General features: G+C 39.4%; 1 protein-coding gene across 1 annotated transcript in view; it reads right to left on the bottom strand.

Annotated features, from left to right (window-relative positions):
• gnb1l (guanine nucleotide binding protein (G protein), beta polypeptide 1-like) overlaps positions 1 to 24720 on the bottom strand; it is a 33706-nt gene extending 8986 nt beyond the window's left edge. The window contains exons 1-6 of the mRNA XM_028033161.1: positions 24634 to 24720; positions 15584 to 15718; positions 14797 to 14922; positions 14378 to 14540; positions 7885 to 7977; positions 527 to 742 (exon numbers count right to left, since the gene is read on the bottom strand). Of these exons, the coding sequence (XP_027888962.1) occupies positions 527 to 742; positions 7885 to 7977; positions 14378 to 14540; positions 14797 to 14922; positions 15584 to 15693 (708 nt within the window). The 5' untranslated portion in view covers positions 15694 to 15718; positions 24634 to 24720. The remainder of the gene's footprint in view (positions 1 to 526; positions 743 to 7884; positions 7978 to 14377; positions 14541 to 14796; positions 14923 to 15583; positions 15719 to 24633) is intronic.
• Between the last annotated feature and the right edge of the window lie 400 nt (positions 24721 to 25120).

Here is a 25120-nt window from a genome sequence, read left to right as displayed (position 1 = left end):
ACAGTTTCAATTTCCTTACACCTGCTTACGTCCTTGGATTAAGTTTTTAAGAAGCTCACTAAAACTGAAAGTAGCTAATACAAGGCTCTTCTTCCCACAGTAACAACTTCCACACTGAGGAGAGCTTTTGTTGGTACGACAAAATCGTTCCTGCTTGTCAGTCATTGGTGAAGGTCGTTCAAGGTGAGAAGTGAAAAATATCCCGCTACTAGAAACCAAAGATGGCTTCTTTGTCCTTCTCTAATCTATAATATTAAAAAATAATTTAGCTAGTTGTAAGTAATGCATAAAGCTGACACGGAGACGCGGATATCTATAATTAAGGACGAGAAGCCGAAGGCTCAGAAAATAATAAAGGGAATAAAAATAGATGTATGGATGGCAACTGCTAGCTGAAACAGTCAAAAATGACGAATAAAGGGATTGGATAAGTCAGAAAGTAGCAACACATCTTCGTGATCTCTAGAGTTGCAGCCTAAACAACAAACACGAGCAGATCAGCTGGATAAGCCCTAAGCCTCCTAACCTGTATGTGGTTCTGGCCGTCCAGCATCCACGAAGAGAGCTTCTTCTCACAGGAGCCCGATACGCCCCTCAGACGGCCGGGGTCAAAGGTCAGGCACATAACAGGCTCGGGGTGGGCTTTGACACGGCTTAGCTCGGACCTCTGGGTTACGTCCCACAGCAACAGGGAACCGTCCTCGTATCCAGCCAACAGGAGCGGTCCGAGACCCGAGTCAGGCTGCAAGAGAGGGGAGGAAGACGGGAGAGAGGGAGGAGGGACAGCAGGAACGGAGGGAGAGCGACGCAAGTTAAGAAGTGAGATGAAAACGGGGGTTTAGAAAGCCATAAAAAGAAAAAGAAAAAAACAACAAGTGTGGTGCTGGGAGCTGAGAGGAGCAGAGGTTATCAGTCTGGAAGCTCCGGCTGACACTCAGAGATGTTGTGGCCTCCATTCATCAGTCAGCTGCTCTCTGCAGCACAACAGTATAATTTTATCCATCATTTGATACTTTTCAACATCTATCAATGCACAAAATGCAATTAGTATTTTAATTTGCCCTAGCCGGACTACGATTTTGACATGGCAGACCTTCAAATTTGGATGTTTTTTTTTATTGGGATTTATATATTAAGGTTGTGAAATAATGTTTCATTTTTAAAATTGAATCCGAAAAAACGTACAGCTATGACTACAGTGAAAGGTTGGTCTCATGCCACACATTTCAGATTTTAATTACAAAAAAGGGGCAATTTTGTGTTTGTCTGTGGCACAATGTCAAAAATATTTAAGACATGAGCGCCTTTTAATATTCCCTGCAGGGGTGGGCGATATGGACTTAAAGTTTTATCATAATATTTTGTGACTTCATGGCACAGTAATCACAAAAGCTGCTCTTGAAAAACATCCCCACTTGTAATACGCTTCTTTAGACACCAGTCAGAACTGTATTTTGTATCACTGAAATGCACTATAAGAACATTTAGTGATATTTTCTAATTTATTCACACATCCTTGTGGGGAGAAAAATAGTAAAAATAACAATCCTGATAATATGGACAGTTTTAGTTTTGTTTTTAAACATTGTTATTTGGAATTTATCGCAACAATGTTAAATCAAAATCCTATCGCTATAAGAAATTTATCACGATAAATAACAAACGATACGATAAACGCCCACCCCTAATTCCCGGGACAGTATATGACCTACAGGAGAACAAGCATGAAGCACAGCATGTATTTCTATTATAAGGGTAAATCTTGTGCAGTTAAAAGTACATGGTAGAGTTGAGATGTTGTCTAATATAAGTAAATAATAAAATAAAGAATAATTGAACTAACATTGGGAGGAAAAGACTGAAACAGAAAGAGTGGAAAGAGGTTTAGGATTCATAGGAACACCACTGTCTTTTTCTTGAGATCCCAGTTTCTTATGCATAAACAGAAAATAAAATAAAAACACAATTTCTTATTTTAAGTTTGAACACACCACAACAAACACACACCTGGTTGGGCAACTGTCTGGACAAAGCCTTGAACTTTGTCGAGCCTTATGAAAGGTCAACGCTAGATCCAGACTTCAGATGATCGAGGAATAAACACAGATACTCTGCGCTGCACTGGCTCTACCTTTTATTTTTAAAATAACACCAGGCTATAAGAAGAAGAAGAAAAAGAAGAAGAAGAAAACGCAGTACCATGCAGAAGCCAGGAGGGAAATTTTTTTTCCATATGTGCACAGAGACCATGTCAGCCATTTTTCATCCATGTTCAAGTCCTCTCCTCTGTTAACGCTCCATATTTCTCCTCTTCCAGCTTGAAACAAATTATAGACAGAGTCGTGTACGCCTTCCAAACACATCAGCGGAGGACGAACACGGAGGGATTATGAAAACAAATAAAAACAAGTGAAAATCAGTGGCCCCCTGCCCCCTGCTTGCCGGCAGGGACCGGGCCAAGCGATCCAGATTGGGGCCCAGCGTTTCACTTAAGAGAAGGACCTCATTGATTGATGATGTCATGGGTCGGAGGTCGGGGAACCCTGGGTAGACACCTAATTCATTATATCCTCCACAGGCCTTTCTACAAGAGGGCTCTCTCTGCTGGAGTGGGGCTGGGGTACTGGGTGGAGATTCATCACAGGAGAACAGCTGCAAAGAAGAAGAGAAGACGGACCAGAGGAAGGAACCGCCTTTCCTAGAACAGCAGCGTGCCGGGGCGACCGATGTGGTGCAGATTTTACCCAGGGTTTCATTGGTTAAAATGAAATTAGATTACAACTCCAAAAGTAAGAAACTGCTGGTTTCTCTTAAAAACCAGCAGTTCAAACATTTTACAGAAATGTTTGAACTGCCAACTCAGGGGCAATATTTGAAGTATTATAGGGACGGTTAATCGGATAAGAAAAATTGGCACATTCTACAGAGTTTTCATTTAACCACTTAAGTCTTTTTAATTATATATTACCAAATGCAAATGAACAAATACACCAGTTCATTTTTAAAATAAGAAAAATTATTTAGAAAATACTTCATAATCTGCAATGACAGCATAACGTCAGTGAATTTGAGCCGAGCGAAGCTAAAGCTGTGCCACATTTTTATCTTAAGCGCAAAATGTACATATATTTTGTACAGTTTTGGCTTAATTAATGCTTGTTGTTGTTTTGGCATATCCTGTCGCTCAAAGTGGTGCTAAAGCATAAAACGAATCTTCTTGTTCACTGTTTAAATAGACACCTCGACATTTTGGGATAAAAAACAGGCTAGTGTACGAGACTGATCTTCACTTTATCCATGTTTGTGTGGACGTGTGACGTGGGTGTGACGTGTCTTTGGTGATGGCCAGGGTCGGTTGAGCCAAACATATCTTTCGGAATTGAAGTGCAAAAGCTTAAGTCTGGTTTCTTCAGACCATAACATAATAATTTTTAGAAAATTTTATCCAGGCTTAGATATTTTCTTTGGAAGTGAAGGATTCTGTTTTGCAGCTCTTACACCAGAGATATGGAGAACACGGGATACTGCTGACACATGTAGAACACATCCACCATCTGAGAAATTCCTGCAGCTCTTTCAGGGGTTGATGTCAGGCTCTTGGAAGCCTCATTGACCAGCCTCCATTTAGTTGGGTTTTTTTTCATTATTTTTGAAAGAACATCCAGTTCTTCTAATGTTGCCGTTTAGGGGTTTTTATACATTTTGTTCAATTACCAAAGACTGTCTCGACTGCACTAAAGAAAGCTATGGAAGTTTGTTTTCTCTCTTCCGTTGACTTATATCTTCATACAGAGCGATCATTTTGATCTTTCATAGCTTCTCTGCAAATTATGTCTCTGCCAGTGCTGGGTAGGACACTTTAAAAATGTTTACAGTTGGTAGTTGCTAACTTGCTAACTTCTAACTATTAAAGTCACTTAAGGTAATGTATCTAATTACATTTTCTTCCTGTTCAATGATTTGGATTTTGAGCATTTTTAAACCAGTCATGGCTGGTTACCGTTGTAAATTCAGGTTGCTACGTGATGCGAACAGATGGGATTCACAGCTGTTTGAAGGGAGCTGGATCTTGAAGATCTGTTCAAGAACTGTTTTAATGGATCGTTCCAAAAAAAAAAAAGAAAGTATTTTAAAAAATATTTTGAAGCAGCTAATCTCTGGGAGATTTCAAATTATTTATTTGAGGACCTGAACTCCTCTCAAAACCTCTGATATTGTTACACACACACACACAGACACACCTCACACTGCTGGAGAAAGAGGCTGTTCTCTTCTCTGACAGTATTTGGTTCTGGTTCTATTTTAGTCGTTTTAGCAGGGAAGGAGTCCTTGATAGATGAACTTCTTTTAATTCCTGTTGACTCTTTTTTCCCCTCTCATTTTACCCTGCTTAATGGCTCTGAGAAAACAATCGCATCCTTCAGTTAATTGAATAAACAAACAGTACATTTTGTGCCACAGAGCTTTCTATAAAACTTTAGTGGAGCTTGGACTTTACTGTCACACTGGCAAGTTTTTGCACACTGAATAAATGTGTGAATTTGACTATCTGCTTATGAAGTGCAGATTATAGAGCAACATCCACCTTAAAAGGAGAAAACATCTGAAATGTCTTTATTTAAATGTTAAATTTGACCACACGACAGCTTATAAACATATACGTTTGTCACTAAATAATTTCTTTTTTTGTTTACTTATACTGTAGCCAACTACAGTTTTCTTTGTTTTTGCACTAATCTATTTTCTGTGCAGAGGAATTCTTTTGTTGTCATAATTTGAAAGAAAGAAAGAAAAACATTTCCAAAAAATTATTTACGGTAGTAAATAGTAGCATTTAACATTACAGTAGGTATTTTGTACTTCTCCAGCTCTGTTGGGACTTCTGATAGGCTATTTATTTACACCTCACAGGATTTAAAAAGTAGAAATGAATAAAACCACAAAAAAAAAGAAAAAGAAATGATAAACCTTGGTGTAAATCGAATAAAACATACGAGGTACGGTAAGAGATCTCGGTAATGATCAAATTTTAAAAATTTGATCACCTAGGAAAGGGATAGCTGGATGAAAAATAATTTGTAAGGAGTTTCGTTCAGATCAACATTAACATTTTTAAAATTTTAAAGCGATAAAAAGGTTGGCTGCAGAAAGGGATTCAAGAAAACCAACCTGAAAAATATGCTAATATGAAGATAAATGGGGTAATTTTTTATTTTGTCTAAGGAAAACTAGAAATGTATTTATTTTTCTTCTTTTAGTTCCAAGAGAAAACCTAGTTCACTGTAACCCATGAACAAGCCTGAGTTGTTGATGTCGCGGCGCAGGCCTCGGGCAGGAGCTGCTTCCACATAAGGAACCAATCGCTTCCTGCGGTCGTCGTTCAGCTCCCGCCACCATGTGATGGCCACGAGGCAGCGAGGTGATGAGCTCAGAGTGATGGATATCTGTAAAGGAACATTTCCTTTTTTCCCCAGCCAGCCTCCGCTCACATCAGAAGCCTCGCACGTCGTACATCACCACCGTCCCCGCGGCCAGTGCCCGGCGTCCTCGCGCGAGTCAAAGCCACATGTGGAGCCACTTTCGATTGTTCGCTCCATCAAAGCCAGTCAGATGGGAAGGGATAGAACAGTATACACCTCTATTTTTAAGAAAGAGTCCATTCCCTGGAGTTCTTTCACATTTTGTAGACTTTAATGAGTCTTATTGGGTTTTTAGGTAGCAAAGTAAATCAATAGCAGTGAGAGTAGTTGATGTACATGGGTGCTGCATTTTGCCACCACATATGGTTTACATACCGATCACTGATCTTCAAAAATCCTGCGAAAAATAACGATTTTTTTGTCTGAGAAATAATTTTTAAAAATTGCTAAGGTGAGACTACTGTTGACAAACGGACTTGCAGATGTGGTGGAAGGGTCTGTCTGTCTGTCTGTCTGTCTGTCTGTCTGTCTGTCTGTCTGTCTGTCTGTCCTCTCCCACAGCAGAGCAACAGGCTTTTTCAAAGGCCTATTGCTGGATATCAGTTTTTCATATAATTATCGGCTGATTTCCCAAAATTAAGAAAATCGGGGCCAACTTATCAGCGTAGCCCTAGATCAAAGCATAGTCTTGTGTTGGAATGTCCTAATCAAAGTCCAATCTAAATCTAATTGGGAATCTCTGGAAAGATTTGACATGTAATCTGCATCCAGTGTGACTGATCTGAATTGTCCTGCAAACAAACAGTCAAAAATGTAAGTGTCTGGTCTCTGCATGTGAGCAAATACTTTATATTATAGGAATTGCTGCGAGATTTGATTTATTAAAGTATTTCCCTGGGCAGGTGGGAGGGGCTAAAATACAATAAAATGCTCACCTTTTAGATTTTTGCAAATCTTGAAAATGGGAAAAAACACCTTTTCCTTCAGCATTTAGTGCACAATTATGCAGTAGTATCATATTACTACTCCTAATATAATATTCTATAATTAAAAAAAACCCCAAAACGATATAATTTTATACTACACTGTTAATCACGTTTATAGTGAAAAAGTGAAAAAAGTTCAAGGATTGTGAAGACTTTTGCCAGGTTTTGCATCTCCAGAACTAAAGCCGGACTTATTTCAAGAGAATAAAATAATAAAGTGAAACAGAATAATGTTGTTTAATGCTGCTGTTGTTTTGTGGAGTTCTGTCAGCCGACAAGACCTCCATAAAGGGTCTTGTCGACTGACAGCAAATCTACTGGTGAGTCTGCTTTTAGAAATAAGAAGGACCATCACTATTAAATGGCGAGAGGTGAATGATGAGAGGAGTGACGGAGAGAAGAGGTCATTGTGGGCGGGGCCACTGCCTCCAGCGTTGTGGGCTATAGGAAGAAGTGGGCAGCTCATAAACATTTGATGTGGAGAGATGTTTCTTTCTTTTAACTTATGAAATGGGTGAGTTAGACAGAGAAGGAACGATCTGTACACAATCATAAAAATATGTTTTCCACTAAATAAGTGTACCAGGGGAGTAAGTGTTTGTCTCTTAAGGAATCCCCATAAAATGATTTACAGTCACCTGAGCCTGTTTAGCTTTGAAGTCAGGCAACAGCCTGTGCTGTATTACATTGATATTATATCATTTATAATCCTATAATTGATCATTTGGTTTCTTGGCACTCAGCGCGGAGACAGCACCGGTTCATAAATCAGAAGATGAAAAGTAGGCACAGCAAGCAGAGTCAAAGCAAAACAAAGAAGGTTTTGGAAACAAACTCGTCGACACACTCTGAAACAGACCGTCACCTGTTTGTTTTTCAAATTATTTTAATAGCGCCGGGCGCAGGCCTCCTGGAAGCCTGCCTGGCCGTAGTTTTAAACACAATAAGCAGGGTTTTCATTTCTGTTGCCTGTAAACTTTAACAAGCTCATAAAACGCACACAAAAACAGGGCGTCTCTAACCACGGTCCCAAAACTGCCACACAAAAAAAGAAAAAGGGAAAAAAAGCCAATGTTAACGGTGAAAATAATCATAGGATCACATTAATGAGAGGAAAATAAAACGGCTCGACGGTGTCCACAAAACAAAACAAAACAAAGACGTTTTGCTCAGATCAGATTGGATATACAGCTGCAGGCTGATATATGGATGTGAACCCACGGCCTTTCCAAACGCTCTAATTACAGTGTTGGGGCCGGCTGCCAGTTGAGAAGCAGTGCATGGAAAAATGGCCCGGGACGAGTCGTTGAGCCGTAAATCAGACTGTCTCCTGCGTGTGCGATTTTTCTTTTTGTTGTTGTTGATTTGTCTGTTACTGCAGCTAGTCGTGTGATTTGGAGCAATCGAAAGAAAGCTTGTTCAATATAGATTTAAACAACCAGGAGAGAAAAGGGGTGATGGCGCCAGAGCTGGCTTACCTTCCACAGTTGTACGCACATGACCATTCCCAGCTTCGTGTCTGGTGTCAGCGTGCAGACCGGGTTCTTACTGGGCATCTCGATAATCTTGATCTGTGGAGAACAGATTAAATGTTTGAGTTGGGATTCATGCCTGTGTGCTAAAGCTGTAAGGCTGCATTTTTTAAAGAACTGGTATTATGTAAGATAGACTTTTTTTTTTTAGCTTTATCTTACAATGTTAGTCCCTCATCAGAAACATATTTGGAGTGTTGCTTTGATTCTTTCATGCATGTTTGAGAAATCCTTGAATCTCCCATCACAACCATTCCAGGGTGTTTAAACGCCCGCTCGCAAAGCAATATTTATTTTCACAAAGGTCCACCTCGGAGGTGCAGTCTCCAGTCAAGCACCTCCAGATTAGCGGCGGCAGCAGTTAGCAAACACCTGGTGGAACTGCTGAGATTACCATGCAAACTACTTCTCAGTCCAACACTCCAGTTGTAAACAGGATAATGGAGAATGATTGTTGTGAAAGAGTAGGAGCTTCTTAAAGAGACAGAGGCCAGTTTCAAGGCATCATACTGCAACTTAAAATTTATTTTAATTTCTGTTTGATATATGTGTGTATATATATACAGCATATTTATTATAACTGAAGGTGACATAGTTTCTTGGTTGTGTTATATAATGAGACTTTGTGCCTGGAAAATACACAACACCCCTCCTTTAAATACTTCAGTCTAAACCAAATTGTTGCATCAGGCTTAACACTAGAGCTCAACGTCTTTTTAACCTGCACAGTAAATAGTGAAAACTTTTTCACGTTTTTTCAGGTTAAAAACATAAACATTCATGCATTTCATCGCATATTAGTGAGCTAGAACAACACGCAGTGGCGCATAATTGTGACACAGAAGGTTAAAGATGTATGGGTTGGTGTTTGTGGTGTGAAGTTGTGTTCAGCAACCCTGAGTCATATGTTGACCAACTTTCACTGCAATTACACGGATATTTTTGTTCATGCTTTGGTGGACAGAGAGTGTCTAGAAGAAGCAAATTCCAAGCCTAGCTGCAGATTTGTTTTTTGTTGACTTTAGGCCTGGACTTTTGACTGGGTCATTTCATGATGCTGCCTCCACCATGACACTAATGTGTTTTCTGCCACACATTGCAATCCGAGTGTAGGTCAAAAGATTTGACTAAAGCTCCATCTTCCACTTGTTTTCTGTGTTCCTTACATGGCTTCTGGCAAACACCGTCTGGGACTTCGTATGATGTGTTGGATAAAAGCCTAGACTTGTGGTGCACCTCACTAACAATCACAATCGCACTGCAAAAACAAAATCTTACCAAATATTTTTGAGCTAGTTTCTAGTGCAAATATCTTGGTGCGCTTGAAATAAGACAAAGCTAACTTAGAAGTAGGCCTGTCACGATAGCAAATTTTGCTCAACGATTAATTGTCTCAAAAATTATTGCGATAAACGATAATATTGTTTGAAGACCTTTTTATACTGATTTAATGAAAATGACGTAATAATGCATGCGATTTCCTGCCAAAGATAGATACACTTTATTTTCAAAAGAACACTTAACACTTGAGCTGATAAACAAAATAAACAAAACAACCAAAAACAAAAATAAAATGGATTCTCAGTCTCCATTAACAAAAAAAGGCACTTGAAAAAAAAACCTAAACATATAGCCAAAGTGGAAATAAATACTGCATTCAACCAAAAGATTATGAAGTCTGTATATTATGTTGACCTTCAGTAATAATTATATTTAAATAGAGAAGATGGGCACATCGACTACCTGATGCAATAGTTCACACTACATGATTTTTTGCTCCTATTTCTCCCCTTACAACAATCTTAAAACGTTGGTCTTTCTAAGATTGTGTGGTGTGTTACGGTAGATCGTCGTTGCCGCTCCGATCTAAATCAGGGTTTTTCCCCGACTGGGATCTTAACGCAGCCTGTTGAATGTGACAGGTAGCCAATCAGAAAGCGCGGATTCTCCTCTGTGTTTTCTGAGGGGAAATTACGGAGGGGAATCCCAAACAGCTGACACGGCGCAACCCGAAGTCCAGCGGACATTGGAGATGATATGTGGAAACAACATTAATGTTTATTCAACATGCAAAGAGTATAGAAATGACAAGAGGAGGAGTTGGAGCGAAATTACTACCGCAGTTGATAAACCCAGTAACTTTTCAGCTGTTCTTCGTTAACGTGACGTAAATAGGTTATAATGATTTTCATTCAGTCAGGACTTTACGCTGACACTAGCCACATGCATTGCAGGTAGATCGTAGTAAAGCATTGATTAATGCCTGGTTTTAAAATTAGTTAACTGGACTTGTAGCCATTATTTTGTGCCCATTGTTGGACACCACATGGCAGGAACGAACCCGACGAACCGATATACCTAGGATTTCTGTCGGCTAATGTTTGGTCTGTCAGGTTTTGAAAATGGGCCGACAATCGGCCGACAGCTCTAAGATCGTAGTGTCCGCTGGGCTTTACACTAAGGAAATGAGAAAGGAGGGTCAGTGGAGAGCACCGGAGTTGAGCCTTTTTTCATTCAGTGTCATCAACAGAAAGAGAAAAAGGCCGGAAGAGACGATAATGCCGATAATTAAAATGACGTCGATACGATTAATTGATTTACCGTTTATCGCGACAGGCCTACTTAGAAGTAACTTTTTAGCAAGAAATAGGAGCTTGTTTCAAGCCAACAATTTAGGAAAAAGTGGCAGATTATTTCACGTATAAGCTGTTACTTTTTCATCAATATCAAAAAATTATTAAAACAAGTGAAGCCGACATCAGAACACAATTGATTGCACTGTATTTTATTTAGCAATATTAAAGCATAAGGGATGGTAAATTTGTGAAAAATAAATAAATGAGAAAAAAATGCACCTTTCTTCTGCTTCGCAATTATACTAAATTGTGTGTTAGTCTATCGCATACATTTCGAATGCATTACTTTGAAGTTTGTGGCGTGGCAAAATATGAAAATAATCAGGGGTAATAAAAACCTTTTATTTGCACTGTATTTAGCCTAATTAAATTCAAATTATTTTTGTATATATATCTTAATGAATCTGTCTTCACGACTGGAAGAAGGCTGCATATTTGGGGGAAGCACACTTGCGGGAGCAATATCTGTTTACAAGCTGCAAGTTAGAACCTGCCTGCTGATTTCAAACATCACAGCTGCAACCAGAATCATGTCATTATAATTATTGTTTTTTTGTTGTTTGTTGTTTTTGTTTTTTTAGAATTCCGCAGATCATTCCACCACCAGCTAGCACATAGCTGTCTATGACCCACCCAGCTGCAGCCTTACCCGGCGACATGAGCCCTGTTTTCCCTGCACACGCTGGAACCAACTTCTAATAAAAAAGATGGAGTGATAAAGTGCGCGAGTTTGTACCCTCATTAGGGGCAAAACGAACTCCTCCGGCTTACTCCCGGCCGATGATTCGCATATTCATCGTCATTAGGCCTCACGTTAAACAGCCCTTTAAGGGAGTGATCTGTATTTTATCACTAGGCCACATCTGTCCTCCATGTTTACCTCTGCGTGCCTGACAAAGGGAGCTTTTAAGACTCCTCTGTGCCTCAGGTGATCTCTGTTCATGTGTGGCATCGAACTGCCCCATAAATAAAACGCCCACGCTATTAATTAATGGTTCTGCCGCAGCAGTTATCTGCTGCTGGCAGGAATGTCAATGTGAGCAGTAAATAGAGAGAGAAAAAAATCCTCAGTAGGAACTTTTTTGTTTTGTCTGCTTTTTTGTCATATATCCAAATACTGACCTGTTTTTTTGGGGAGTTTTTTTTGCATGTGGTAAATCACGCCATTGTGCGTGCTTATTGGCATGAGCCTGTGCATTGTTTCTGCAGAAATTCGTTAATGAGGGTGTTTTACTTGCACATGCATGATAAGCATCTGTCTTGGCCCGTTATGTCTGTAGAATGGGGTGGAGATGCCAAATGACGAGAGAAAAAAAAAAAAACAGGAGGGCCGCAGTCCGTTTGGTCTGCCTTTAATGGCTGAATAGGTGTGCCTCTGTCTGTGTCTGTTGGGACAATGGCATTATTGAGGTGCTGGGAGTCACAGGCGCCCCGCTGGCCGGGCATGCTGGACCCAGGGGTTAGCGGAGGCACGTCTGACCAGATCAGGTGACCGTCCCCGGCCCTTTCAAGTTGCGCGTAACATGAATCTGGAGGCAATAAAAGATGGCTGAATGAGCTTCTGGCTGCCTTCTCCCCATCCAGTCTCACCTCTCAGACAGTGGCTCCACGCAAAAACCGTACAAGCTCGCGGGCGTCGTGAATTAACTACGAGACGGACAGAAGTGTGATCTCATTCCAAGTTAACTTCTTTCCCTTTTTTTTCTCCCTGTGGATTCAATGTATAAAGCAGACGCCTGGATTATTTCATCAATCAAAACGGATTTCGTCATTAGTTACCGTCTGAAACTCACAATTTAGCTTACTTTCGAAGGATCGCTGAGGGTTATTAGGTGCTTTAGACAAGAGCGTTCAATAAAAAGGAAAGTCACCAGCCGCGACCGCAACCGACCGACCGACATTTAGCTCCTGGTCCAGATTAAATTCTTCCACAGAGGTTTAATAAGGAAAACATTCTGATTACTGTTTGACAATTTCTGGCTTAAAATATGAGATTTACAGCATTGGCGAGAATCTATTTAGATAACAATCCCTTAGTAAATCGCAGAGAAGCCACACACTTTTGGTAGCAATCAACAAGCTTCTGGCGTGATTCTGGTTGGATGTTTAAGAACTTATATGAATTGAAGGAGTTCATTTAAATTGTTTGGTTTCCATCACATAAACCAATCACTGTTCATATATTTTCAATAGGGTTGGAGTCTAAGTCACTCTAGAAGTCTATTAGCTCTTCCAATATGAGGAAAATTAAAAATTTCAGAGGTAGACATTCTCCTTTATTATTTCATTCACACCAGACCTGCAGTGAAACCCCCAGGATGATGCTACCACCACCCTGCATGACATTTCGTCTTTTACTATGACCGAAATGGGTTATTTTTGACTCGTGAAACCATGAAACTAGTTGTGTAAAATTGTATTTAGGATTAAGCATCAGTTTTTGTAGCTGCCGTTTCTGTTTCTGTAAATAACAGCCAGTTATTTAGTCATAATTTTACTGACAAAAAAAAAATTACAATAGTTTTCAATAAAAAAAAAAATTGTTCGTTCTTGCAAAAGAACTAAATCAAATCAAATCCTGAAAGAGGAGAAGTATGATAAAATGCTTGACAATTTTGTTTGGTTTTTAGAAATCTAATGAAAATGCTGACTGAGATGTAATCCAGTAAGATGTAATATTTGTCTAATTGAAAAAAAAAGAGAGTCAGAACATGGACTGAAGTATTTTACATCGTAACTACCGTAAAACTGTTTCACATTACATACACACACACACATAAAGTTGAGGGAAAACAGGCCAAATCTTAACGTGACATACCTTTAGATAATTAAATGTTTTACATTTCTGAAATGTGTTAAGTTTCAGATTGTTGCACTACTGGCATTGCCTTTACAATTTTTAATTTGAAGAAGAACTGTCTGTATATTTTGAGTACAAAACATTATATTAAGGAATATTTTCGCTTTAAAACTTAATTTTTTCCCTCAAAAGTTATAAAGAGTTATAAATGTTTTATGTCGGTATAAAAATGGTGAAAGGACTGAATACATGTAGCGCTTTTCTAAAAGTACGTACCATTCAAAGAGCTTAAGATTAAAGATACTTTCACACATTGATACACAGATACACAATTTAAGGCAAATCAACTATAAACTATCAGACGCCGATTAGAGAAAATTTACAACCAATTCAAAAAGTGTAGATCGACATTTGTCCTTAAAGTTGATTGTGATATAACCAGTCCGTCCAGGAAAAACAACGCTACAAATCCATTTATAAAAGCACCAGATTAATGACACTGTGTTTGGTATCAAGTTCATGCTCTTCCCTGCTGTTTTTCTAATGATGTCATTCTGATTACTGTTACTGTTTGACTGTTCTTGGCTGCAGATTTTATGTTTATGTATCATGTTAAGTCTTGACAAACTCGCTCGCAGTCCTTGAGTGGATTCAGAAATAAGAAAGCAGCTCTTGCTTAGACATACAGTTACCCATTAACAAATTACCGACTAAAAGCCAAAAATAAATAAATTAGATTTCAGTGTCAACAAAGACACTGTTGACAATTCCTTTGCACTAGTGCACTGCTTATTAAACTAGTAATAAACAGAATGCATGTAGCCTTTGGGTTGGCAACAGACGTGAACCAGAGGCAAATCCAAAAGTTGTGCAGCCAACTGCCGATAAATTTGCTCTAACCCATAACAGATTCAAAAAAATTAGCTAGCAAAGCTGTAAAATCAAGGCGGTCGACTTAACCGCCTCGACCTTTAGAAATACCCTTTGTGCCTTGACCTCTCACCTCTTCGGTCTGCGGGCCAGCAAAGGCCAGCAGGTAGCTGGACGGGCTCGTTTCCAGCACGGAGCACTGACAGAATCCAACACTGCCCGTCCACACGGAGTCCAGCGCCTCGATGCGGCCTTCTGTCAGATCCCACAGACAGACCCGCATGTCACGTCCCTGACTGCTCCATTTACAGAGAGAAGAAGAAAAAGGGACAGAAGCTATACTTATTAAGATCCATACACAAATGTATAGTCAGCTTAAATTGTCACTCTGAGATTTAAAAGCATTTATTGACAGTAGTCTATGCTTTACTAAATAAATCCTTTAATCCTAACGTGGTAAAGAAATAGGAGATGACGTAGGTAAAGTTTTGCAGGTGGGTCCAGCAGCAGGTGTCTGCAGACCAACCAATAGGAGCACATCTTGAGACTTACCTGATGAGAGTATCTGCTGTCTGCAGTGTGCTAACCCAGATGACTGAATTACTACCATGACCCTCTAGAACCCGCTCTGCCCTCCGGCTCTTCAGGTTCCAGATGTGGACGGCGCCTTTTGCAGACCTACAAAATGGTGCAAACACTTGGTGATTTACAAAGTCTCTACTGCAAATGTACAAACACCAGATTTTTTTTTTAATTATTCTAAAAAATACAGCGGTTTAGTCAATAATCTACTGAGGTGTAACATAAAAATTTTGGTAACTTTATTTGACGGGTTGTGAATAAGACTGTCATGACACCATCATAAACACGACATAACACCTGTCATGAACATGAATAAGTCTTCATGAATATTTATGACTGTTGTCATAAAGTGTCATTCGGTAAATCATGACACTTTTAATACAAAGTTGACATTATTCAAAATGTCAACCGTCGTTGACATTTTGTCATTGGCAACATGTCATGTTCATGACAGGTGTCATGGCAGTCTTATTCACAACCCGTCAAATAAAGTGTTACCAAAAATGTTTAATATTACTCAACTCACAGCTCCACCCATAAATTATTAGATACGTTTTTTTTTCTTAAATGCAAAATGCATATAGATCTAATAGTTCTTTAATTGCTGTTCTTAATACGTTGCTCTTTCAGCAAATTACCTTTTTCACTGTCTGTATACTCCACCTAATGATTGGATTCCTGAATTAGTTGACAATCATCTCAATAATCAATTCATCACAATTAATCGGATTTATCGTTTCAGCCCTAGTTGACTCACCCAGAAAACAGCAGGGGGCTGTCACCTCCAGAGCATCTGAAGTGGAGGGTGTTAAGAGGAGCGCCAGCCCCTCTTAAAGTATAAACGGGACATGGAGCTGGACGAGACATCGACCAATCAAGTGCAGGCCAAACACTGAAACATAAAATTACATTGGACTCCATTAAAAACATGGCTTGGTGATTGATAAAAACTGTGCTTCTGCAACTTCTGCAAAGCCCTCTAACAAAGAGATGAATGTTGAGATCAGCCAAGTCATTTCATCAACAAACAAACTCCTATGACTTTGTTGTTGCACAAACCTCGAACAGAGGCAATCTGAGATTAGCTCCCTTTTGCCTTCAAGCTTTGGGTTTAACACAGGACTCAGCGTCTTCATTTCCTACTTTCTCTGTAAGTACAACCACCCTCCTACATTTTTTTTATGATTTCATGTGATAACAACTCTCTTACTCAACGCGTCATAAATCAAAAGTCGTGACACTTTAATTACAGTAAACACACAAGAGATTGGGGTTCGTCATTCCTCTCCCGATCAACAGCCGTTGTCCCAGAGGCAAAGGTAACAACTCAGACTTTTCATGTTGGTTGTTGGCTGGGCAGGCGAGGAAACCGAATCAACCACAGACACGCTGGGAGGAAACGACTCTGTGAAACTCGGGTATCTTCTCATGCGAGGAACTCTTAGTGATTCTTGTTTAAATCCAATGTTTATACAAAAACCTGTTAAAAAAATCAAGGTGTTGCACGGATTTTAAAGGTTGCATTCCTTGAGATCTTACTCCATCCAGCGTATATTGCATCTGATCACAACTGAATGAACTCATTGACGTCGTGAGTCAGCACAGGAACAGCTACAGTCAATCCGGACGTTTTCCGGAACATTTTGAAAGACGAGAAACAATGTGAAATCATAAACTTAATGTAGCATTCAGCTGTGCTTGGCAGGTAAAAAGCAGCTTCTCTACGATCTGCCTTCCTGGTTTACTTTTACTCATCGTAGCCCCCTGCAATCAGCAGACACTGAAACTGGAGCCTGAGGCATTCAGAAGCAGCTCATTTCAGGAGGTTAGTGGTTAAATTGTCCATGTCAACCTGCGAAGCAGAGAGACAGAGACCCCCGACAAGCCCGCCTAATTAAGCTCAAAGGACCGCAGCCACACAAGGACACAGTTGGTTCGCCAGCACCACAAGAACGGGTAAACGGTTCTCTTACGTTAGTTCTGATTTGTTCTTTTTGTCGCCTTTTGTTCATATTATTTGGGGGGCCGTTGAGGCGTTGCACGTTTGGACAATTTTTTTCCCCTCTGGTTTTGGATGATGGGCAGCAGGAAATATTTTTATTTTTCATTTTGGACAGGTGTTATGATGCGCAATCATGGCAAGATTTTTTTTAAAAAAACCAAGTAGCTAAAGCAAGTGAGGTGGGTTAGAAGTTCTTGCTAACAAATGATGGTGACATCCAGGATCTTTTATTGTGGAATATCATCTCCGCTATCCAAATATTGAGTTGTCAGAATGCCGTGATAGTCATTAGACTTTCATACAGTAACAGTCTTCAGTCAGAGTTCTTTTCAGATTTGTTGCAAGACTGACTGCTACTGGAGTTCCTTTCTGCCCACAGCATCACCATCCACAATGTCCCTAAAGATACGAGCTACGACAACAATATTTAGTTTCTCTTTGGGATGAATAAAGTATTCCTGTAGTTGAATGAACTTAAATTGAATGCACCCTTCCATTTTTTTTTATTCTAGAAATCCAAAAGTAACACATGCACAAAATTATGACTGCTTGAGATATTAGTATTTATCAATGGAATCAATCAGACAGTGATCAGAGTTAGACAGTTTTACAAATATCTAGGAATCCTACACAATTTTCAAGGCAAATTCCACTTAGACAATCCAAATATCCATCCATCACACATAGCCGCACACAATAAGTCCAGATAATCTTTTATTTAAAAATCAGGATAGTAAACCTACAGGGAAACATTTCACATTCCAGACTTTTCTGGCCTGTATACATCCCTGTTGATCAGGAGATCTGAACTTTTTTCTTGATCACTAAATGAATCAAAACTGAAAAATCAAACAATTTTTCCAGTATATAAACACAATACCAAACAAAGGTATATTTGACTAACTTTGTCATGCAATGGATGTTCTTTAATTCCCTTCATTTTCTGCTGGATTCAAAATGACTTTCTCAACCAAAGAACCAGCATGTTTAATTCCAACGTCAATGTTTGTTACATGAAATAGTTGAATTAAAACAACATCTTAGAAATACAAGAAGTGCAATTTCCTGAAATTGTAATTAGGCCTCCAAGAAAACTCCAAAACTAAGACAAGTCTGGAAAAACCTGATCAGGACACTGCTTGCGTTTATATGCATCTACAAAGAAACCAATAACTTTGTTTTGGGGTTGTATATGAAAGGGAAGGTATAAAGGAAAAGAAAATCATTGCGCTTTTGTTATGGGGGGGTTGTCTGTTAAGCCGTTCCTCTAGTGAAAGGTGGGTAAGGCTGCATTCCTGAGCAGGAGGCTCATCCTGATAACAGGTGGATTAAGCATCTCTTATTGTCCTCTTGTAGCAAGCTTGATGAAGCTCTGAGTCAGAGAAACAACAACAGAAAACTGGCTCCTCTCATTGTCTCAAAAAACCCAAAGCTGCAAAACTTTCCAGCCATTTGTCATAACCTGCTGTCAGTCAAAAAAACAACTTCCCAGGCCAGGAGCAAGGAGCAAATGAACTGGCTCCTCGGTGGCAGGCTTGGGAGAAAATTCAACAGTTTAGACATTTAAAACAAGCAGAAAAACAACCTTCTAATTCAGAAGCTGGAAGCCCAGAGTAACTGTGTTCCACTTCCAGATTTAAAATCCAGTGGGATTTGTTCCTTAATTTGCTCAGTGACCAAACTAACTCCTATTAGCAACACGACCTAATAACAATGTGTTTCTGTTTTTTAGTTCTGGTTTGCTACTTTCAAAGATCTGTAGAAGCAAGTTTTTAAAAAAGAGATTTGATGATGTACAAATTATCAGAAGAACCAATGAGGCTTTTCCAAGCAAACACCAATTTAAGGTTTACTTAAATTTTTTTTATTATTATTATTATTATTTGCCAATTCAGATTTGGACCAATTCTGATTTTATTTTTAATTCTAAGGATAACAAAAAATGTGTTGCAGGTTCACTGCCAGGGAAAGACGTTTTGAAAATAATAGAACAAAAAAAAGTGTATCTTCATTTATGTTGCAAAACATATCCCTCTATTTTTTTTATTAAACTCGAAAAGGTTTAATAAAATCAAAAAACTTGATGTTGGTTAGTGTGTTTATAGCCAGAAAATGAATGTTCTTTGTCTTAATGCATTCATTGAATGAGGAAAAAAATTATACAATTTCTCAGTATTAAACCTGCCAATCATTGATCAGAGCCCAAAAAAAAGAAAAAGAAAATTGGACGGGTCAGATTATCCAGTTGATGAGTGCAAAAGGTTCACGTTATGAAAAGTTCAGGTTTTGGAATGTATGTTTTCTGTTCCTTAATTGGTTGTCTGGTAAATACATCATTGATTTCTTTGTTTATTTTCCACTTTACTATTCAGAAGTTCCAGTATTTGCACAATATTTCATATGTCTGTGACTACACCATTTCTAAAGATAAATCAGGCATTTCAATCAATTTGGACTTGAGTAGCTTTTTCACCTAATAGTTAAAAAAAAAAAAAAAAAACTTTACTTGGGTGATTTCTTGAATGCCTACTAACAGGCTAATCTCTTGCGTTAACTTGGAAAACCTCATATTTACTGAGATGCTATTAGAACCAAAGCAACATATAAGTATGTTTGCCACTTTATCCCCCAAACCACAAGCTCCTCCTGGGAGTGCTGCCACTCTTTTTGGTTTTTTTTTCCCAGGCATCAGCCATTTCCAGTCCCTGAAACTGCCTCCAACAATGGCTCCTGTTGTTGTGGCTGCGAGCAAGTCGCCCACAAACCCAAACACAAACACGCAGGCGGCTCGAGTAAAGAGACACAGATACTGCAAACAAACAAACCACTGGCGAGATGTCACTCAAACGAACCCTTAGAGCCTTGCTCGCCAACAGACGGAGGTGGCCGAGCAAACAGTCCGGCCGACGTTTGTCAAACTCTTTCTGTTGAAATCTCATATGTGTGCGTGTTTTGCTTCCCAGTTCGGCTGAGGAAGACGGGACTTTTTACAAACAGCCGACTGGATCCTTCTCACACGCGTTCTGCATCGGTTTGCAGAGGAAAAACAGGTCAGCAGAACTACGCGTCGCCCGGTTTACATCCTGGAAAAGGTTCTCCGACTTACAGAGAAGAGTAATGAAGATGCATTATTAAATCCGGGTGCCACAGACCAGGCTGTAATAAATCAGGTTGACTGGTTAATATACAGGAGCCAGCGAGAAGAAGAGTACCAAGGCTCCCGCTGGCCTCCAAACAGATAAGACAGCTTGGGGGTAATCTGACTCTAAGACTGTGGATAAAGGCAGTTTGTCTCTTCTTGGGCTGTCTGTCCACACCTACCAGGTAATTAGGCCTAATTATGAGAGAAAGGTCTGCTTCCCCTTCATGTTATTAAATAAGAGCCAGCCTCGTCCGCCAAGGATCTCTCAACACCATCGAGGGGGCTGGCGACCTCCAGATCAAACAGTCACTATCTGTGCCCCCTCATGCCCCCATGACTGCAGAAAAAGTCCCCCTCCCCCCCATCTTCATCGCAGCATGTGTCAGGCGTATTCGTTGTGATATTCTGCATCAAAGTTTAGAGGCGAGGGAGGGATGCCTGTCCACATTCCTCGCTCTGTACAGAGTATCATGTGATCCCAGCAGCAGCTACCCACCTGAGTTTCCCCCTTTGTCAAAAATAAGATGTACCATTCATAAATAAGAGCGAGCAGGAAGGGAGGGGCATGCCGATCACAAGGGTGTATTATAGGAGCTTTGTAATGGGCCCGCTTCACGGGAGCCAATATGGAGGATCCGGAGATGCGAGCTCCGATATCGGACCAGTCGAGCATGAGACGTGAGCCGAACGATGAAAACCCAAAACCGGCACCTGGTGAAGAAGTTCCAGTTAGGCGTGGCTCGGCCAACGGTAAAACGTTACGGTCTCAAAACTGCTACGATTTCTCAGACAAAGTAAAGTAATTTCACAGAGACGCCAGAGAAAGCGACTGGACGGTTCGATGTCCGTATGAAGCACAAAGTAGCAGCAGCTCAATTCACCGCTTAACCAATCAAAACCCTCATTTCTTGCCCCACTTGGTACCTTAAGACCCATTTCGTACCCATGTACTAAACCCATTGTGCCACTGGCACATTTTCATGTATTTTCATGAATTACACAAATGAGCAACCATAAAACTATTTAAATCTACCACATAATTTGATTCAATTGCATGTTATTTTCTGATGAATTCATGCAACACATTATTTTCACTTATTCTGGTTCCTATCCCTGGTTGGGTCAGTGAACTTTCAAAAATATGAATAAAACCAAATAATAGTAAGCAACCTCCTATAGGAAGATGTTATTTATTAGAACTAGGGTTGGGCGGTATGGAGTTAAAAGTTTTATCACTAGGTTTTGTGGTACTATTATAGCAATAAAAATGACAAGAACTACTTATTACTTGTTACTATGACACAGCGATCAAAGCCTGACAAACACAAATACTGCTTTTGGAAAACACGGTTCTTTATGATGCCAGTCACAAAAATAAATGTGATTTTTAATCACTAAACTGTTCACACTAATTGCATTTAATCATATTCTACTGATTTCTATTGGTACTCTCATTGAACAAACAGTGGAGAAAATACTAAAACTAACAATCCCCACTATACTGACGGTTCTAGGGAATTTTAAATAGCATTAATTGGAACTTTTCATGACAACAATAAATCAAAAATTCTTAAAAGAAATACATTGTAATAAATGAGAAATGACGCAATAAATGGCCACTCCTAATTTGAACCAGAAAACCTTTCAATACAGTAGGCTGGATCTAGATTACTTTAAATCAGGGATGTCCAAATTTAAATACAACAGAGCATTTGTTTTTTTATAACCAATCTTTTTCATAAGTAGAACCATGTCTATGTAGAGACCTTAACTGAAAAGTTGCTGTACCCAGGTGAGATTTGATGTAATTTATAAAACCTGGTGAAATATAGCAAGCATTTTGAAAGAAAGTGACTAAAATCTTTTTCTTATAACTGAATAAATTTGTTCAATCAAGCCCAAAAGAAGAAATTTCTTTTCATTTTAAGTTTTGGATCTACAATTAATTACATTCCTTTTATACAAAAAAAAAAAAATCAAACAACTTTAATTGTTTGATTTTATTTCAGTGTTTCCAAATATTTTTACTTTTTTTTTTGGCCCATGAGTTATTTTGACTTGTTGATTTTGGCCCATGTGACAAAAGGTTTGGACACCCCCGCTTTAAATCATTGATCAATCTCAATGCACGGCCTAATCTTTGGCCAACCCATCGTATCTCATCTATTCAGGACCCTTATCTGTTGCTTTCATGCATTTTACTGTCTGAACATAATGGTATTTTTACCTCACGGGCTGGTCAGTAGGTGGTGAACTCACCATTAGTCAGCCCTTCTGTCCTGACCCTCCCCCATCTAATGCAAGTCCTCCTGAGGAGGAAGCCGATGTCCCGAATAGAGAGCAAGCTCCATTACTGAGGTCCAGTTGGAAAAAGCAGCAAGGGAAGCGGCACGCCCTTTATTGTGTCTTGGTGGGGGTATCGAGACTGGACAAACAGCCCGGTGTCAGATAGAGGCTGAAGTCAGACACAAGTGCACCAACACCCACTGTCAGTCACAGATCCAATGAGCGGGAAGCGGTAGCATTGTTCGCATGAATGGCGTGAATGCTAAGCAGGGGCCATGGCAGATAAGGGCTCAAAGCCTTGTGGGTGTCGCTGAGGCAGTCGCAGATGGAGCGACGTGTCACGAAGACCTGATTTAGGAGGTTCTGACTGTGGTCAACAGGTACCAGGAGCCTTATCTGTTTGCATTATCAGCCATTTCCTCCACGAGGTCATCTACCTGGGCACTACAGCACAAAGGGACTCAAGAGGGTTGACAGCTCAAGTGTCATCGTACATCACCACGCATTTTTTTTTTGGGTGGGATGGGTCTTCTGGAAATGGGGTGGATTTGGTTGTGAATACAGCTCACACATGAAAACAAGGAAGGGCTTATTGTGCTGTAATCCCAATAATGCAACTAGAGATTAAGAGCAGGAAAAAAAAAACAGGAGTTACAGCATGTCAAACATGACACCCCTCACTGATTCAGCTGTCAGTCATGTTTAGGGAGGTATGAGCAAGTTGGTGCACACCAAACTAAGAACAATTATTTTTTTGGCAGAGTTTAACTATTAGTACATAGTGGAGATCATCCAGAGCTCAACCTTGTAAATATTTAATACACCTGTCAAAGTAGTGCACTCTCACTACACCCCAGTTGAAACTGGATAAAAAGCCTTAACACAACTTCATCTTGTATTGGAGCAGAATAATTTAACGCTGAAAAATGTTGACATATCCTGTTTTTATTCTAAGTATATTTATTCAGTAGTGAACAAGAGTCCATGCTGAGAAATAAGTGTTTTCAATAAAGTCGTCATCAGTGGTACAATTATTGGATCCCTTGCTGTTAATACTTTGTAACAATCGATTTTGGCAACAGGACAGCGCTCAGTGAGAGTTTTACTTATTTTTTTAACAACCCTCCACAGCTCTTTTATCTCTTCATCTTATGACATACTTGATTTTTTTTTATTTTTTTTTAATCATCAGGTATTTCAAATACTGTAATTGATTTCATACACTCTAGCATGTTCCCGGTGCCTTTGGAAGACCAAAAACAGAACAGCATCACAGATCCTCCACCAAACTATGCAGTTGTCTTTTCCATCAGTCTCCACAACAAAACCTTCAGTTGTGTTTTCTGCCTACAACCTCAAACTTAGTCACAGTGTTCCAATTAAAGTACTTACAGTATAATGTTCATAAAACGCCACATGTTTACATTTATGATGGTAGGACAGAAATGCCTCACAAGGAGCCAGTTGGCAGATTGATGATCTTTAATGGTTCTTACGGATACCAGGTGTAGACAACTGACAGTAAGCTTTAGACATATTTTCCCATCTCACTGTGGTAACATAATTATGAGTCACTGTACCATCATCGAATGAGTGGATTAAAAAAAAACAGGGACGTTGGTGTCAGGTTTTATTTTTACCACAGAGAAACAGAAAGTCATTGATTACTAACTAGAAGTTTTTAGATACTCGGATCAATTTTAAAAGTAAAGTGTGTTTTAATAAAAATGCTTCATTTAAATTCGTTTTGAATGGATCAATAAAACAGATTGTACAGATGATGACTTTGTTAAAAATAAATATTTCTCAACATTGGAATTTTTCTTTTCTGCAAGAATGTACTCAAGTAATGATTTATGAATAGAAAAGAGAATTGAGATCTCTTAACACGTCTGTCTCATCCATGAAGCTAAAAAAAAACAAACACTGGGATTTAAAATAAGGATCGTCAAGTAATCGTGGACATTTGTCTGCTTTTAAAGTAGCTCAGTATTGGTCATTATTTGTACAGACCATGTTAAGGTCTGTTGGGCACTGATTGCAGTATGAACGCATGCTAATCTGTTCTTTGAACGGAGCTGGATGCCATCTTCTCTAATAATGTCCAATGACATTTTCCAGCCGGAAGATTAACCTCATTTTGAACTTAACCAGTTTACAAATCCACGAAACAATAGTTTCTTAATGGTTGAAAGACTGAGAAGTTGAGCAACAAACTGGCTAACTTTAGCTAAACACTAGCAACAACCCATAGATAGAACTACAAACACTGCACAGACCGTATAGCTACATGGCGGCTGTTGTCAGCCTGCTTTCACTGTCAGTCTAGAGAGCAAAAAAAGAAACCCAACCCACTAAATGTGTAGAAAATAAGTACCATGTCTGGAAGACGGCGGTGCTGTCAAGAGTTGCCAGGGAAACTGAATTTCAAGGAGGACCCCTCCCTTCAGAAGGAGCTGCCCATGTAAGTGCCTGATCAGAAACGTCACTCACTCGCGCTCTCTCTCTCTCTCTTTCACAAAAACAGACACACACAGGAGCGCGTCTCTCTTTTTTTTTCTCTCTCTCTCACTCATTACTCTTACGTGAATAATACGTGAATAATACTTTGACTTCTATGAACAGTCGCAGATTCTCTGTTAGGTTTAGCTCTATACTTGAAGACTATTTCAAAATAACTACCATTATAATGAATCTGGTTGTGTTGTCCTGCTGAAAGGTGATTCTCTCCTCAGCCTTAAGTCTTTTGCAGCCTTTAGCATTTTTTTACCCAAGTAATATTAATGTTTAATAATGGCCTAGTTAAAACCCTGAGCAACATTTTATTGAAAAATTGACTGTGGCAAGACCAGAAAAATTGAGGG

The sequence above is a fragment of the Xiphophorus couchianus genome, chromosome 12, assembly GCF_001444195.1.
Source record: "Xiphophorus couchianus chromosome 12, X_couchianus-1.0, whole genome shotgun sequence".
NCBI classification, from domain to species: domain Eukaryota; kingdom Metazoa; phylum Chordata; class Actinopteri; order Cyprinodontiformes; family Poeciliidae; genus Xiphophorus; species Xiphophorus couchianus.
This window is presented reverse-complemented; position numbering and strand designations above follow the sequence as displayed.